The 17,881-nt window shown below is 38.6% G+C and overlaps 1 protein-coding gene across 6 annotated transcripts in view; it reads right to left on the reverse strand.

The window, feature by feature from the left end:
• The window catches only part of Rbms1 (RNA binding motif single stranded interacting protein 1), a 227,866-nt gene that overhangs the window by 30,650 nt on the left and 179,335 nt on the right, over positions 1 to 17,881 (reverse strand). For all 6 annotated transcript variants that reach the window (XM_042683411.1, XM_042683409.1, XM_042683414.1 and 3 more), the window contains exons 3-4: positions 16,502 to 16,560; positions 10,134 to 10,225 (exon numbers count right to left, since the gene is read on the reverse strand). In XM_042683411.1, the coding sequence (XP_042539345.1) occupies positions 10,134 to 10,225; positions 16,502 to 16,560 (151 nt within the window). The remainder of the gene's footprint in view (positions 1 to 10,133; positions 10,226 to 16,501; positions 16,561 to 17,881) is intronic.

A 17,881-nucleotide genomic window follows, 5' to 3' on the forward strand; every position in this document is an offset into this window, starting at 1 on the left:
ATCTAAAGTTTGGGCCATCTACACAGGTCAGGCATAGGTCCCAGAGCCCTTCTCAGCAGATGAGAAGGTGGCTCTGCTGGCAGGCTCTCCTGACTTGGAGATGATGTCCTCATGAAACCACAACTCTCAGCTGTTTGCAGTTTCTAAATATAACCAACCTCTCCTCCACTGCTATTTTTAGGAGTCCACTCTAGGCACACTATTGTACAAGAGGTTAAAACTGCTAATAATCCAATTTGGAGACACATGAAAAAGGGTTCTGACCAAGTTGTATGCAATCCAGTATGAGCTTTGTGAATTCACTTTAAGTACTACTTTTAAGTAGTGGTTATCAGTGGAAAAAAGAGAGCTTCTAATTCAACTCAGAGAAGAAAAGCAAAGCCACAGAAAGTGGCATAGTATGGGCAGAGCAAAATTTTAGAGTTTTAGGAAAGCTGAGGTCAAAAGTTGTCACTGCATTTGATTTTGGCACCCTGGGTATTATATACGTTTATCTGAATTAGGGAAGGGAAGGGGAACAACAAAATGGTGAGACAAAGGACAAAGGGCAAACCAATGCAACAGTGATACTCACAAGACAATGTATTGTTAACAAACTGAACAATTTGAAGGGGGGTCAGGGGGAGGGAAAGTAGGAGAAAAATGAAGGAGGGGTAACAAGTTTGACAAGAAATGTACTCACTACCTTACATATGTAACTATAACCCCTCTGTACATTACCTTGACAATAAAAATAAATTTAAAAAAAGTAGATGAAACAGGTAGGGTTCCTAAATCCTTGTTCCACCAATAGTAATATATGAGTCAGAGGCCCATAGAACTGAAATTACCTGGAAGCTTATTAGAGATACAGAATCCCAAGCCTTAGACCTACAGACTAATAAGCTGTATTTTAATATGCTCAAATGATTAGTAAGCATATGAAAGTTTGAGAGGCAATGCTCTTAGATCAAGAAAGCCTCTCCGACAGGAAGAATAGCTTCTGACCAAAGCAAAATTCACCCATGGAGCTGTGTGATTAGCACAGCCTTCATTGAAACATCAGCCTTTGATCTTATTAACCAACTGTATCCTTTTTTAAAACTTGTGCTGAGTATTGAACATTCTTGGCAAGCACTCTATCACTGAGCTATACCCCCAGCTCTCCAATTGTATCTTTACATATTGAAGCATCTGAAAGCTTTTGATTTTTCTTTAATAAGCACTATTAGTAAAATCCTTAATTGATGGTCGAGCCTTTGGCAATAAGAATGGCACACTCATTATGACTTACTAGATTTCCCAAATAATGGTCTTTTAAAAATATATGTGTTATATAAGTACTGTGTGCTAACTGATTGCTCCACCATTGTAACAATGAGATGTACAAGACACTATGTTGAAAATGAACTTCACAGCTTTGGGTCGGGAGAAGGGAGAGGGAGGAGTTGGGAAGGTAGGGGGGGAAGGGATGGTAGGGGAAAAACAGGAGGAGGTAACAATGCTCGATAGGAAATGTACTCATTACCTTACTCATGTAACTGTAACCCTTCTGTACAGTATTTTACAATAAAATATATAAAAATATATGTGAAGCATTATGCATGTCTGAATTTATATAAAGTCTTTCCAGTGTATCCTAGCATTCATTAAGCCTGAAATGAAATCTTGTACTTTTCTATAATCTTTAAGACTTAACACTGACTTTTTATCCTATACTTATCAGATTTAAAATAACAATCTGGGTGGTAGCTGTACAGAGCTTGCCTAACATGCTGGAAATCTTGGGTTCAATCTTCAGCATATGCATGTGTGTGCACATGCATGCACGTCTACACACACACACATACACACACACACACACACACACACACACACACACGACTCTGGTATTTGAGGAACAGCAAATGATTTGGAGTGGACAAGAATTAAAGTTATCAAATACTGGGAAGTATGAAAAAGTCCTGCTCTTACAGTTTCCTGGACACCGAGGAAGGCAGTGTGCAAACAGGTCAATCCCAAAGGTATAAAGTATCAGGGCCCAATCTGGGTGCCCCATATTCTACAGGGTAGGTCATGGGTGTAGCGGGGAGGACAGGTGGTCTAAGAAAATACTAAACATTTCCAAATGATCAAAAGTAAGCTGAACATTGACTCTCATCAGCCATACACAGGCAACTATCTGCTTTTAGCAAAAAATAGATGCTGACTACCTTATGCTGAGCAAAACTTTTTATTGTCAATTATACAAAGTATATCTTTTATACATGAAATTTGGGAAGTGATTTGTTTAATAGATGTAGTATACTAATACAGGCAGTATTTCACAGTACTGTCCAGGGGTATATTGAGGTGGATAGAAGGTGAAGTCTTTTCCCTTATTTTCGTTTCACATGCTTCCTCTAGCAGCTTCCTCTACATCATTACTACTCAGTTCCTTGATTAACCATCACTTGTGGGCCCTGACCTCCCAAGTCTCTGGTGCCCTTCAAGATTGTAAGATGTATTACTTACTACAGAAATCTGTCCTGCATGAGCTAACACAGTCTTTTCTCCCTGAGGGTGGTCATGCAGCTAAAGGGCACTTCCAGTGTCTCTTACATGTCCCTGATACCCACTACAAGTAGCTACGATGTAGCAGTTTATAGTTAGACAGGAGGGAGAAACATGTAATGAAGGCTAGAAGTATGCAAACTACAATGGGTAGAGAAGGGACAGATGGAGTACTCTCTTAGGGAAATGAGGATGCCTGATTTATAGGACGAGAGATTGAAGAACGAGCAAAAATCATGAGGCTGAGATGGACTATGAGCAGCTATGTAAGGAGGTTGGCTATACTTTCCAGTCATGGCTGCTTAGACTTTCCAAGATAAGGCATATTAAAACCAGGAAGGACCATACAACCAGAGGATGCTGTGGGTAAAGACCAAAGTAGCCTTGTCTGAGCTGCAAAATTTCCTTTCAATATTGTACTTCATTGAAAAAAACAAAAACAAAAGTCACTCAACTTCACAATCAACTCCTAGCACTTTGAGTTTGTTTCAATAAACATCTGTGACTGATACCATCAAGTAACCCTAATACTTCAGGAGGAAAAGGCAAGTTGGGCTTGAGAGAGGAACTGCAGTTGGAGAGCCATACCTTGAACAACAGAGGTCTGGAGGCCTAGAATCAGGCTTGATCTGGCCACTCTCCTCTCTTAGAAAAACTTTTCATGCCTTCTTAGTCAGATTCAGAATGATGATGGGAAGTTCCTAATTAAAGTGCACTAAAATACTCCACAGACAAAGATATGGCATAGAAATGGTCATATAAGGGATGTACATTAAAACATTATAGACTTTAAAAATTATACTATGAAGATCTCAATGACTAATATTCAAGAGCGCAAAAAGGGAATTTATTAGACATGTTAAGTGTTTTTAAAAGGGAGTTAACAATGTAGATGCTCAGTACTTTCTAAATCTGTGTTTCAGTAGATTAATATTAGAATATTAATAAAACTAGGGCATATCCTCCAAGTTATTGATTCAATTTGATAGTTTATCAGTGAAGAAAACATATTAAAACTGCTAAAAATGAGAATCTGGAAAAAAGGGTTCTCAACTCATTGTCTGATAATAATGAGAGGGAGTGGACTAAAGAAGCATAAATATTTCCTATGATTTTTTTCCTAGTGTCTGTTTTTCTATAGCAAAACCTTGTCAGGTTTTTCTTTCTTCTCAGTTGGTCAACCTGTCCTGTAAACATTAATCATGGTATTGTAGTAATTTTAAAGTTAAACCCAAAAGAAAGGAGGGTGGACAAAACCCAAGCATCAGCCACAAACTATCTAATCCCTAAAGTGACCAGTCTCTCTCATTACTAGTCATTCAGAGTGAATGGATCATATACTTGTAAGCCCTTGTAAGTCCTTGGTGGTGTTTTTGAATGAGGATAATTTAGTCTCTTTGCAATCAATGGGAAACCATAACTCTGTTTTATTATGTCTAAAAAATAAATTGCTCTGTCTGAAAAATGTTATTCTGTTGGTGACCATTATTGGTGGCCAATCAAAAGTGGAGCGATGGGCCTCTTTATATCCTTAGGCACAGAAAGGGTTCAAGGACCTCTCTAACAAGTGGAAAACTAGATCCCACATTGGCTATGAGAGGGATAAACGGCACTAATGTTCACTTGCATAGAAAAGCCGGGCTTGGAGGTCCCACATGGTGTAAAGCACTCAGTCATCATCTGAAAGAAATTAACAAAAACCTCCCTATGCGTGTGGAATGGTTCCTAAAATGCAAGAAAGAGACTTGGCAGGAAGAGCAGACATCTGTTTTCTCTTGTACTGAATAGGTCCAACGAGCAGATCACCGCTCATGGGCATGTGATTGTAAACTACTTGGAGTATGTGGACCTCTGGGTGGAGGCAGGGGGATTTCATTCCTGCTCACTTGACTGCTTATTTGTTGAGAAAAATGTGCAAGCTTCCCACCAGCCAAACAACACCCCAGGCTCTACTGACCCGGGGCAGAGGTTTAGAGAAGTTACTTTGTTAACAGATATCAACCATGTTACTTTGTGCATTACATCTTTTTATCTTGTTATCTGAGCTTCTTTTCCTTTCTCTTCATAGAATACATATCCTTTATTTGAAATATTCACACATGTGAAACATCTGCCAAGTTTAACATAAATAGGGTTTCCATAAGGTCCAGGGCCCTTTCTAGTTGGTAAGTTTCATCAGATTACATCAGAATTCTCCACATACGTAATTTCAAATCCTTCCTTCCTTCCTTCCTTCCTTCCTTCCTTCCTTCCTTCCTTCCTTCCTTCCTTCCTTCCTTCCTCCCTCCCTCCCCCCTCCTTTTTTCCCTCCCTCCCTCCCTCCCTCTCCCCTCCCTCCCTCCCTCCCTCCTTCCTTCCTTCCTTCCCTTCCTTCCTTCCTTCTCTTACTTCCTTCTTTTACCTCCCTCCCTTCCTCCCTCCCTTCCTTTCTTCCTCCCTCCCTTCCCCCCTCTCTCTCTTTCTTTCTTTCTCCCTTCCCTGCTTTCTTTTATTGTGCTGGTACTGGGCTTGAACTCAGGGCCTTGCATTCTTGCTTATAGCTTTTTCTCTCCAAGTTGGTACTCTATCACTAAAGCCATACTTCCAATTCAGGCTTTTTGCCAGTGAATTGGAGATAACTGTCTTGGAAGATTTTCTGCTGGACTAGCTTTGAATCTCCATGCTTAGATCTCAGCCTCCTGAGTAGATAGGATAATAAGAGTGAGTCTCTGAGCCTGGCTAAAATATCTCTTTCTTAATATCCCTTGTCTTATCAAGCTCATTTGTTTTCACTTAATTGATTGTTTTTATTATCAACAAAACAAATGATAAAATTCAAACGTGAATAACATATAAGCACTGGTCTCTCATGTTCTCCTTTCTGAACAGTTTCCAATCCAGTTTGGAATATTTCTGGAGTCATTTCTCAACTCAGGTAATCAGTGTCAAACAACATCACATTTCTACCTATCTTTAATTGAATACCTCTTAACTTGTTTGGATTATATAAGATCAAAACTTCAGGATGTGAGCTTTCAATATATTTTAAAATCCTGATTCATTCACTAGAAGAAAGTGGACAGCGATGTATCCCTTATTAAACTTAAACTTCCTTTAGAAATCCTTTCCCAAAAGATGAGTGCCAGGTGTTCCTTGGTCCAGTCAGCATAAGGAGGTTAACTCAAGTTCAGACACACAAAACCCAAGAAAAAAGAGATATGCTGGCATCTACAATGTATTTTGTAACTGGAAAGATGCAGTGAAAAAAGAAGTCATATCCAAGACATTCTGCATCCTATGCAGACTGGCACATGACCAACATTTCTGAACCTGGGTTACTGATCCTCCCCACAGATGCTGGAGGAAGGTTTCCCTTCTAGCCAATTTGCAGTAGAAAAGCCTACCCGATGAGGCCTTTGAACAGAGCTCATTATCAAGCCACGGGGAAGCTGGCATTCAAAGTGCACTGCTGATACGATATATAGTGCCAATCTATATCCAGTACTGTCCTAACTAAATGCTTTGAAAAGACATCTTAAAAATAGTGCATACTTAATATACTATGTTCCTTAATATGGCAGGCTTCAACAATGATATGAAGGGTTAACTGCTCATAGAACATTCTAGAAAAGACCTCTTCAGTTTTAAATCAATTTTAATAAAATAGGCCTCTTTCTGTTTCAGGAGAGTCCACAAAATAGTGGGTGATAAGTGCTCCCATATTCTAGAGGGAGAAACTATAGACAACTTCACCTTCTGTCTAGAAGAGACTTGGAAGAGCTAAGAGTGAGCAGTTAGGTGGTGAGACAGGCAGCCATGGCCTGACTCGCAGCATGGCTGCTCTTTTCCCTCACTACCAGTGAGGGAACAGGGCCCTCCACAGATTACTCAGGATGTTTGATCTGTATTGCACAGAGAGTGCTGGATAAAATGGATTAATGCCCAACTCAAAAGCAAGGAATGGAAAAAAGAAAGGCTAGTTAAAGGGGTGTACAAGTGTTGTTGGGAAATTAACTACTTTTCTTCCCTCCCTCCTTCCCTTTCTTTTTCTGCCAGTCCTGGGGCTTGAACTCAGGGCCTGGGCACTGTCTCTGACTTTTTTTTTTTTTTGCTCAAGGCTAGCACTCTACCACTTGAGCCACTTTTAGCCTTTTCTGTTTATGTGGTGCTGAGGAATTGAACCCAGGGCATTGTGCATGCTAGGCAAGCACTCTACTACTAAGCCACATTCCCATCCCAGGAAGTTAATAACTTCTCTGCTAATGAGTGTCAAAGGTAGATCAAAAGCAAGTTGGTTATTTCTATAATCCTTGGAATCTGTGATACAGGTGTTGAAGGCCACACAGGTAGAGCTGAGTCATTAAGAGTAAAGGGTATCAGCCCTTCACTCAGAAAGCTAAAGGGAAAGTATCAATTTGGGGGTGTGATATGGTTGGGTAGATAGGTCAGAAAAACAGAAAAATACCTGAAGCATTTCATAAGAGAAAGCATCAACATACTACCAGGCCAGAGAAATCAACACCAGATTATATCACTGACAGGTCAAAAACCCTTCCCATTCTTTATACCGCCAACCTTGAAGGGATTGCTGGCCACAGTTAGGGAGCTGATGGAAAAGTGGAGTGAAAAAAACACATGCTTTCGTGACAGAAAAGAGAGTCAACCTTGTTCCCAACCTACTCATACTACTCAGAGCAGATCTGACTTATGTATGGGAAGGGAAAACTTTACCACTTTTATCTGATTTTCCAAGATCTTGTCAAAAGGATCAGACAATTAAATTACAAGCCTCATACACAAACATCAATGATCTGTTCTTGAAAATAAAATGTTTAGCACGAAGATGTGAAGCACGTGTTAACCAAAATGTTAACATTAAAATATTTCCATATTATTTTAAATAAGAAAAAATTGTGATAATATATTATACATCAGTCACAACTTCAATTGATATTCTAAATTTATATCCCTACAATTTTCTAAAATATAACTAAATATAGCTTTGCGTGTGTACACAGAATTAGTGATTATGTTGGAATGGAAATCTTTTAAGCACTGCTTCCTGTAAATTGTGAACAAAGTTGTCAGGAGACAATTGCTATGAATACCCCTTCAGTGGACTCTGGGACAATTTTCAAAACCTGTACACATAATCCCAACATGCTCATACTGTGTTTGAACTGTAACTTGAGGCATTCATCATACAATGTCCTGTAAAAAATAGCATCATGACTGAAGTAGAATGATGTAAATAAGGACAAGAATGGCTGAAAATGTATTTAAAGATTATTATGTTTCATGGAGTCTAATCCGATGTGAAAAATCAAGAGGCATTCTACCCCCCCCCCCCCCCCAAATCAGCCAGAAAGATCTGTAATGAAAGAAACAAGTGAAGAGACTTCCTTAAGTGATGATTGGCTGGAGGGGTCATGGAATTGGTCCAAAATTTAATCTAAAGCAGCAGCTTCTTAACAGTGAGCTAGAATGGATGGAGTAGAGGACAGAGGTAACTCACTGATTACAAGGTGAGATTAAATATTTTTCAAATCACTATGCAGAACAAGTATCACATGTTCACAACAGACTGAAAACCTCATTGTTTTTCAATACCACGGGAAATTGCTCTATGTGATATACAGTGACCTGGAAAATCACAATGCTTACAATTTACAGACTGTGTTTAACGTCTACCCTAAAATTCAAGAATATGTAACAGCCAACTCAACATAAAGCTTTAAAAATACTATATGGCAAGGTTACTAAATGATCCTTTTTCTTAGCCCCTAACATCTTTGTCTGAATGGATTTCTTGTATTCAAAGCAAATCCTTATTCTGATTCCTGGGCATATGTTTTTTAGTAGCAGTTAGCACATCAGGTCTGAGCAGGTAGCTTATTTCTTAGGACTTAGCAGGTAACTTATCTCTTCATCAGAATCCTTTAGCTTCAATAAGCCTTCTTTCCCTATAGACTTGTGAACGCTGTCCAGGGAATGATCGTGTGCTACCATTTAGAAATAACAGAGATGTACTCGTTATCTTGCCCATGTAATTGTAACTCCTCTGTACGGTATTCTCACAGTAAAAAAAAATTAATAAAAGAAATAACAGAGAAATTACTTTCTTTTGTATTTCATGAAGCCAGATAATGCAAAATTGTTGCTCTTTTGAAAAGAATACTCAAAATATCAAATTGTTACATTTTAGGGCTGAAAATATTTCCCATAGCAATGGAAAAATGAAAGATGGGGACAATCTATATTGTTACATACATATCTCCTTAACTATACTGTAGTTATCAAATATCAGGAAATAACTGAAACTGAAATTTGGGTAACAAAGTCTTGAATAGAAATATCTATTCAGTCCTGTCACTCCTAGATGTGTTTGGTATATAAATGAATGTCTACAACAAAACGTAAAACCTTAAGAAGTGAGTAGTATTTTGAGGTTTATTTTCTTCTCTAGATCTCAGTTCTAAAACAGATCATGGTCATTTCAAAGTGGGTTGGAGCACAACTAAACCTAGACTAGCACTTTACATTCAGCATGGCCAACTTCACATGAACCTATGAGAGGCACCCTACCTTTCAAAAAAGGGATTGGCTATCTTCGCTGTTTCATTTTGAGGATTAACCAGATGTGAAAGGAAAAGTCAACTCTATTCAAAGTCTTTTTTTTTTTTTGGTTGGTCTTGGGTTTGAACTCTGGGCCTGGGAGTTGTACCTCAGCTCTTCAGCTCAAGGCTAGCACACTACCACTTGAGCTACAGTGCCACTTCCGGTTTTCTAGTGGTTTATTAGAGAGAAAAGTTTCAAGGATTTTCCTGCCCAGGCTGGCTTTGAATCGAGATCCTCAGATCTCGGCCTCCTGAGTAGCTAGGATTACAGGCATGAGCTATTTAAAGCCTTAAATTAAAATATCCTAGATTTTTAGACAAACACCTTGTAGGGAAATAATCATAAAACAAAAATTTTCAGGGACAACATCAGGCCTTTTAGTAACTAATATCCATGTATATGGTGCTAAAATACATCTCAAACATGGAACACATGATCCTCATCTACTTTTAACATTTTAAGCATATTCCTCAGCCACAGGAATGTTTCTCAACAATATTTCTCATCTAGAATATTAAAGGTTCACAAAAAAATCTTGAATAAAGTCCTTATAGAACTACTAAAAATATTTACATTCCATAAACAATGTGCTTTAAATGTCCAATTATTACATTGATATAATAACTTCTGTAGCTTGTTTCATTCAAGTAGTAATTTGTAGGAAGTCATGTATGTGTCAGCTACATACTCCATTATGACATTCTTTTGAAATGTGTTCAAAATGGATAAATTCCTTGATTTCAGCAAACAGTACAGACTTCAAAACACTTCTAAATTCTGGATTACCTGAAAAAAATCTGGTGATTTATTTATGGGTTCTATCATTTACTCTATATATTATATACTTTCAAATCCTCTACACATTAAAATGAGAGGAATAAATGTCTTTGTCACAACAGCTACTGAGGATATGCAGGCACAGGACAGGTGTGGTGAAGGGAGAAGGTAGGTGGTGATGGGAAGTGTAGCCGTGTCAGGCTTCAGGGGCTAAGTTCTCCACTTACCTTAGCCATCTGAGCTTGAACTCCACTGGCCTTCAGGGCAGACACAGCTTTCTGAGCTGCTGCAGGACTGTCGAAGTCAACAAAACCATAACCTGAAATGTGAAACAGACTTGGTTATTTTATGCAAGAGTAAGAGAGTTACTCTTCTCTTGTTTCTGAGGCATGCAGTATAAGTGGGCATGTGTTCCTAGAGCCACGGTGCAGTAGCTTCCTTGGTAGGTCTATTTATCCTGTGCGTTATCATGGACCAGACAAGACTCTCTACACAGTAGAGGGCTAGAAGGCTGGAGGGGAGAACTTTGTCCTAGTTTAGATGTATAGTTACAGAGAAACAAAGGACACCTGCAAATCAAGGTTTAAAAAAAAGTGGGGAAGAACTTCAGACAGAGAGTACCTTTTTAAGGTACTGAGGGTTTTTAATTACATTTTTATTATTTTCCAGTAGCTGTACATGGCAGTTTCTATTTCAACAAATCAATTTATGAATACAATACATCTTGATCAGTGTCATCTCTTTCATGATTTTCTCCTTTCCCTCCCAATCCAACATCGCCCTTCTATTTTCTTAATTTTGTAGGGTATGCAGTGAATATTATGATTATATTCTCCCCTCTTCATCTCATTGTCTAAGCCCCTCTGGTTGACACTCCCCCAACCTTACAAGTATTCATTTTGTTAGACCATGAGTTAGTTTTTCTAAGGAGTTATAGCATTTGACTCCTCCTGCACAAGTACCATATTTTGGTTAATACATTTGTGTACACTTGTATGTAGTCCTGTATTTGTTTACTTCTACAGCTAGGCTTCCACATATAAGAGAAAACATGTTTCTCTGGGCCTGACTTACTTTGCTTAACATAATGATGCAGCAAGAAGGATGGAATCATCCCACCAAGCTGAAACATGTCAGAAGCAAAATTGCGTTTACTGTATAGGCCAAGCCTTCTTAACATGAAAGTACAACCATCAGTACAAGCATATAAAATAATTACATTTTATACTTGATTAAAAGTACTCATTCATTAGATCCTTTCAAAATAAGGAATGAAATAAAAAGACCTCTGGATACCCCAAATAGTTGTTTCAGTAGTTCATGCCCTGAATTCTCAAAACAAAACACAACATGATGAAGCACATAGCTGCCTAAGAGGCTGTGGTTCAAAGCTTATTTACCATAGTTCCACAAACATTTTACTGAGCTGATCATCTGTTTTCCCAGGCCACAACAAATCAAAACAGGAAATTAGCGGGAAAAGGGTTGGGAAAGGGTTGGGAAAAGGGAAGGTAGAGCTGCCAAACACACACATGGATGACAACTCTCAGTGGAAACCAATAAGAAGGAACAGAAAAGCTGCTTCAGTGTGAGGCAGGCCTCACACAGAGTAAAGACAAATGGCCCCATGAATCTCAACAGATTATTACTGAGACAAAGTTAAATTTTATTTGATATACTGTTATAGGAACATGGGTCTCAGGCAAAATATCAAAGTTTTTCTTGGAACTCATTAAATTAATTTTTACTTATTATTATTTGGCAGTACTAGGTAGGGACTGAACTTAAGGTCTCATACTTGCTCAAGTATATTATCAGTTGAGTCTAGTCCTCTGTGTGTGTGTGTGTGTGTGTGTGTGTGTGTGTGTGTGTGCGTGCGTGCGTATGTGTGCGCGCACACATGTGCGCTTATGTATGTAAGAAGAAGGGAGGGAAGGGGGAGGGGAGGAAAAAAGGGGGGGGAGGATGGAGAGGGAGAGGGAGAGGGAGAGGGAGAGAGAGGGAAAGAGAGAGAGGAAAAGGGAGAGAGTGGTCCTGGGGCTTGAATTCAGTGCCTAGGAACTATCCTTCAGATTTTTTTTTGCCAAGGAAAATGCTCTACTACCATGGCTCTACTGTGGCTTTCTGGTGGTTAACTGGAGATCAGTCTCATGGATATTCCTAACTGAGCTGGCCTCCAATGGTGATCCTCAGGTCTCATCTTCCTGAGTAGCTAGGATTATCATAAGGGTGAGCCATCAGCACCCAGTTTTTCAGGGCAGTACTTTTGTTTTTTATTTTTTAGGAACTTTTAAGCATTAGGTATTTTAATAAAAAATTTAATGACAAACTGAGTAATAAATACACTCAATACATTGCCATGTCATAAGTACAAACACTTTTAGAATACTTAGGAGTTATCTCCCGGACACGGAGTTGATGTTGGTTTGCTTGCTTTAATTTTTTAATTGTTATTCTAAAGGTGATTACAGAGGGGTTACAGTTACATATGTCAGGTAGAGTACATTTCTTTTTGGACAACATCACCTCTTTCTTTACTCTCTCCCAGGTTTTCCCACCCATCCTCTACTCACGAGTTGAACAGTTCATTTTCAACATAGTGTCCAGTGAGCAACATTGTTGCATTTTTTCACCCTTTGTCCCTCCATTTCTGTACTTTCACTTTTAATTAGTTAAATTAATTAATTATAGTCTCACACTTTAGCCCTGTGATTATTCGCCAACTTCCATCTATCTAGCAGCTCAAATTACATTTGGCTTGGCTTGTTTTTGAGATAGAGTGTTCAACTGTGATCTTTCTGCCTCTAATTCCTGAGTAGCTGGGATTATAGGCATTTGTCATCATGCCCCAAAATTAATTTAAAATGAGCAAGTATATTTTGAGATTGTGTAGAAGAGGGCATAGCTATTGTTGATTTCCAGGTATTATGAAGGATTATTAATTTAGACAGCATTTTACTAATATTAAAAAGAAACAGACAGCCAAAGAGTGAAACAAAAAGTCTTAAATTCTGAAAGTCTGGTAGCGTTAGCATTAATAACAAAAATAATGCCTGGTTGCAAAGTAAGTCACAATGAAACAGAGTAGACTATTGATTACAAAAAAAATAGATGCTTTAAAGAGATGAATGTTAAAGCTGAAGCAAGAAGCAGTTTCTCTGTATTACTTGGAATTGGACTGAAATAGGCTTAATTTGATTTAGACAGTAGAGAAATAGCTAAGTTAGGGAGAAAGAGGAGAAGGCTGATCCAGGCCAAAGCTGAAGACACTACTCAACTATCAGGTCAGGAATTAAGTTAAATGTATTTGGAGTGTTATTTTAGAAATCTGTTTATGATAATTTACAATGCCGTGCGTGTGCAGGCACGTGTGTGCGCGTGCCTGTGTGCACGCACGTGCGTACACACACACACACACACACACACACACACACACACACACACACACACGTGCTCCATGTCCCATTCCTTCACTGTTATCCACAGTTTCAGCAGGTTGTATACAAACACCCAGCTACACTGAAACAATACAGCTTCTACTGATAAGACATGTAGCTTCCTCCCCCAATTTTGCTACTGCCAATAAAATGAACAGATCTCAGCTATGATGTAATTGTTCTTGAAGTTACAATCTTGTCACATAATACGAATGTTCTTTTTATCTATTTTCTTATTAAGAGATATAAGTAATTGTTGTATTTAGTTAATTGTTTACTTCCCTTTCTGATCTTTGTGGAATACTGCTATAACATTTTGTAATCATTTGTTGAAGATAAATACAACAGGTAAGCAAGCAACCTGGTGCTCTATTTTAAAGTAAGTATCAGATGGTATAAAATTTGAGTTATGCAGGGTCTAAGGATTAAGTACATAAATATGTAGAAAATTGTCTTTGAAGGTAGGGTTCATGAAATACCATAAAGATCCTCTCATCAAAGCTCTAGGAAGACTTCTCAGGACGTAGACTAAAAAGAGTTACACTAAACTTGCTCACTGAAATCCAAACTCTCTTTCCCCATAGTGTGATATCCATATCATGGGGATTGTTATTTTCTCTGTTTTTGCTTTGGTTTCCAGGAAATTACTCCTACGTACATTTTTCCTATTGGTCTGCTTTATCTTCACCTATTTTACTAATGTACAAGTATGTATGCTGTTTTATATGCTTACTATTGATGCTGAGTTTCACAATCACCCCTTTGTGAGGGTTTGGGGATTTTTTTGGTCCTGAACTAACACATACAAAATTACTGGTAAGCATTTAAATATGTTTCGTTGACATAACTCTCGAAAAAAATTGCATTTTAAGAAATAACTGGATTTTCAACAGCTAAGATACATGTTATTCAGACTTAAAAAGTTTCCTTTAATTTTATTCAAAATTGGTTCCAAGATACATTTTGTGACACAAAAGTCCTACCACTTTGTAAGATCTCTATTTTTCATGCATTTCATTCTTGACTAATTTCTAAGAGTTAAGTGTATAACAAAATTGCTAGAGAAGTACTTTTCATGTACTCTGTAATCTGTTCTATATTATTTAGCTATTCACTTATCAATCTGTCATCTTTCTATCTGTATCTATGTGCCTGTTTACCATGATAAGCAAGAGTAACACATTATCTAACTATACTGTGAGTCCAGTTGTTATTTTTCCTCATTGGTCTTAACATTGCTCCTCTCCCCAAAACACTTCCATTCTCGCTTCGAGATCTTTTCAACCCACTCTTGCTGACCCCTTTCCCTCCCCTCTAGATATCTGCTGACACTCACTGTCTGCAGGCGGTGAGATGCAGACAGCTCTGGAGGGTATTATCATTGGTCCACAACAAGGCAGTGTCCCCAAATCCCCAAGTGAAGGGAAGGTCCCTAAGATGCTTGAATTTCAATCAGTTCTGACTTACACCTAATTTTATTTAGAAGCTCCACAAATCTTTGAATACTTTCCAACATGATATGATATATGGTATGATATAACATGGGTTTAGCATCTTAATATTAGGCTTATCAGAAGTTTGTCTTTATCCATACCTGTATTTGGTCCTGACAAGCATACTGTGGGATTGGGATCTGAGAGAGCAGGCTGTACAATAGTGGTTTTTGGTGCAGGGTAAGGTAGAGAATTTCAACCAGGGAGACCTCTAGGGCCTTTCTTTCATTTAATACAGAAGCTCTGCTTTTTAGCATACTGAGCTGCTATGTAAGATTTCTTTTGTGACAGGGAAGAAAAAGAGCGAATGAATGGTAAGGCTAAAACCACTTATCAATTATGATTTCTCTCTTGGTTTGAAACTACCTTTTGAAATCAGCTTTCTGTTTTGTGCCTGCAAGAGTCCACTTTTCTTCATAAAACCAAAAGATTTTTTTATTTTCTATGTTGATGCTTTCCCAGATCATTTATGAATGCTAAATAAGACTAATCTTGGCAACTAAGTGTATGCATTTCCATCTACAATTTGACTCTCTTCTGGTTTAATTCATTTTAAATATTTATTGGGCAGCATTTTCCATAAAGCACACTCGATTCTCTGTCCCAAGGCAAAACTGCCTTAATGTGCCATGTTGATTAAACATGGGCTTAGATACTTTCCACAATAGCTCCTTTAAATCTAGGCACTTTGAAGAAGAGACAGAAATACAATGAACCACTTCAAGTCTAGATTAAAGGAAATGGCTGGCATACAAGGAGAGGCCCTACCATGGGGTTCATTTATGTTCCACTGCCCCATCCCTACTACTTGAAAAACTAGGGTCTAATTAACGAGGAGATTTGCCTTCTCTGCCTATTCCTGTCAACCTTACTTCAATTCATGGGGTCAGTAGTTAGATTCAAAGTCAGCTGACTCCATTCTTCCCTTTTCCTAGAAATCACATGCCTATTGTTAAGATGCTGGATCATTAAAAGTCACAACCACACAGCATCTGTGCGGCCTACTGTAGATGCCTCCTCTTGCAGTTCATGGAGCTGGATGAGCTCATCCTAATTACATGGAAAACTGAAGGTCAGTGCATCAAATTAATGCAGCAGCATATTTCAAAGGGGTGCATGACCTCTCCTCCCTGGTACAATTTGGTCAGTGAAAATGGGTCTCTCCTTCCCGCTGCCAATATTGTCAACAGGCATTCAGCAGAGAACAATTGGGAGTATTGAAACATGTAATTAAGTACTGCTTAAAACTACTCTATTCTAATTAATAGAGCCAATTTGCACAATATGTAATCTTTTCAGTTCTTTAGTACAGTCCAATGGTCTTCAGTAAGCAGCTCTAATCTCCTCAGGCTCAGGAAAGAAAAGCTATTTTCTAACTCTATCCCTTTTTAAAAGCAGGGGCTAAATGCCAGCTAGTATTTTCCATGTTAACTCTATTGGTGCCAAATCTGGAATTCTGGCAAACTGCTAGTTGCTGTTGGGTTTCCAGCCAAAACTCAAACCAGGGACAAAACAAACGTAAGCAATAAGCTAATATTGTGCAAGAAAGAAACTGGGTAACATAAGAGACTTGGTTTTTAATAAACTGGGGGTCATTTTGAAAGTTCATTCCATCATTTTACTAAGGCTATGGTTTAGGAAATAATCAGTCACAAAGAAACATACCTTTGCATTTGTTTGTTGTCTTATCCAAAATTGCCTTTGTGGAGACTATTTTGCCATATCTGAAAAAGCAAAAGAAGAAGAAGGTATAAGGAACTCTTATCAATGTCTAAGTCCAAAGAACATGCATATTTTTCAAACATCTGTGAGCTTTAAAGTACAAAGTGTTCTTTAGTAAGGGGTAGGCCATGGGAATTCTAAATTTCAAACTGCAAAAAGGGAATGGCCAGGCTTCTTCCTCTGAGTCTTTGGATTGTAGCTTGATGTTTGGCTTTGAAGAACAGGTAGTTACCTGACAGACTAGGGGAAAATAGGGAAGCAGTACTCTAAATTTTTTTTTCTTCTAATAACACTGTCTGTAGTCAAATACAAAGAGAAATACAAGGTGATAGAGCTATTAAAGTTCTCTGACCCACACAGTCTTTATGAAATGTAACAGTGGAAAAGCTGCCTGCATTATTCTATTTATTTTGGCTCTGCAGACAGAGCTGCCTGGCTACAGATCACAGAACATGAGGGTGTGCGTGTGTGTATGTTTAACAAATTTAATAGAAAAAAACAGGTCCCTGCTTTTTAAAGACTTTTATTTTTTGGTTGGTCCTGGGGCTTGAACTCAGGGCCTGGGGCCCATCCCTGATATATATTTTTTTTTTCAAGGCTAGTGCTCAACCACTTGAGCCACAGCTCCATTTCTGGCTTTTTGGTGGTTAATTTGAGATAAGAATCTCATGGACTTTCATGCTCTGGTTGGTTTCTAACCCTGATCTTCAGATCTCAGTTTTCTGAGAAGCTAGGATTACAGGCATGAGCCACCAGCACCTAGCTTAAACAAAAATATATATTTTTATACTTACTTGAACACCACTTCTAACTCACTGATAATAATCACAACATTATATTAAGGGGTGAGAATTATGCAAAAGAAATGAACAACTGAGACTATAAAACAATAACTGGGGTTAAAGACCAATTTGATGAAGGTGTGCTTGAATGCGTTCAGATATTTTTGGGGGGGTTCGGTCGTGGGGCCTGAACTCTGGGCCTGGGCGCTGTCCCTCCGGTCGTGGGGCCTGAACTCTGGGCCTGGGCGCTGTCCCTCAGCCCCTCAGCTCAAGGCTAGCGCTCTACCACTTGAACCACAGCACCACCTCCGGCTTTTTTTCTTTTTGCTTATGTGGTGCTAAGGAATCGAACCCAGGGCCTCATACATGCAAGGCAAGCGCTCTACCACTGAGCCACCTTCCCAGCCCCATGTGTTCAGATTTCTTAGTGTGTCACAGAAGTTGGGGAGATGGAAAAAGGCAGAATATTAAAATTTAGTTCATTGCTTCTAAAAATAAAGTCACAATGTAATTTAAATATACACCCTGAACCAATGCTCTC

The sequence above is a fragment of the Dipodomys spectabilis genome, unplaced genomic scaffold (assembly GCF_019054845.1).
Source record: "Dipodomys spectabilis isolate Male_0828 unplaced genomic scaffold, ASM1905484v1 ptg000081l, whole genome shotgun sequence".
Lineage (NCBI taxonomy): Eukaryota > Metazoa > Chordata > Mammalia > Rodentia > Heteromyidae > Dipodomys > Dipodomys spectabilis.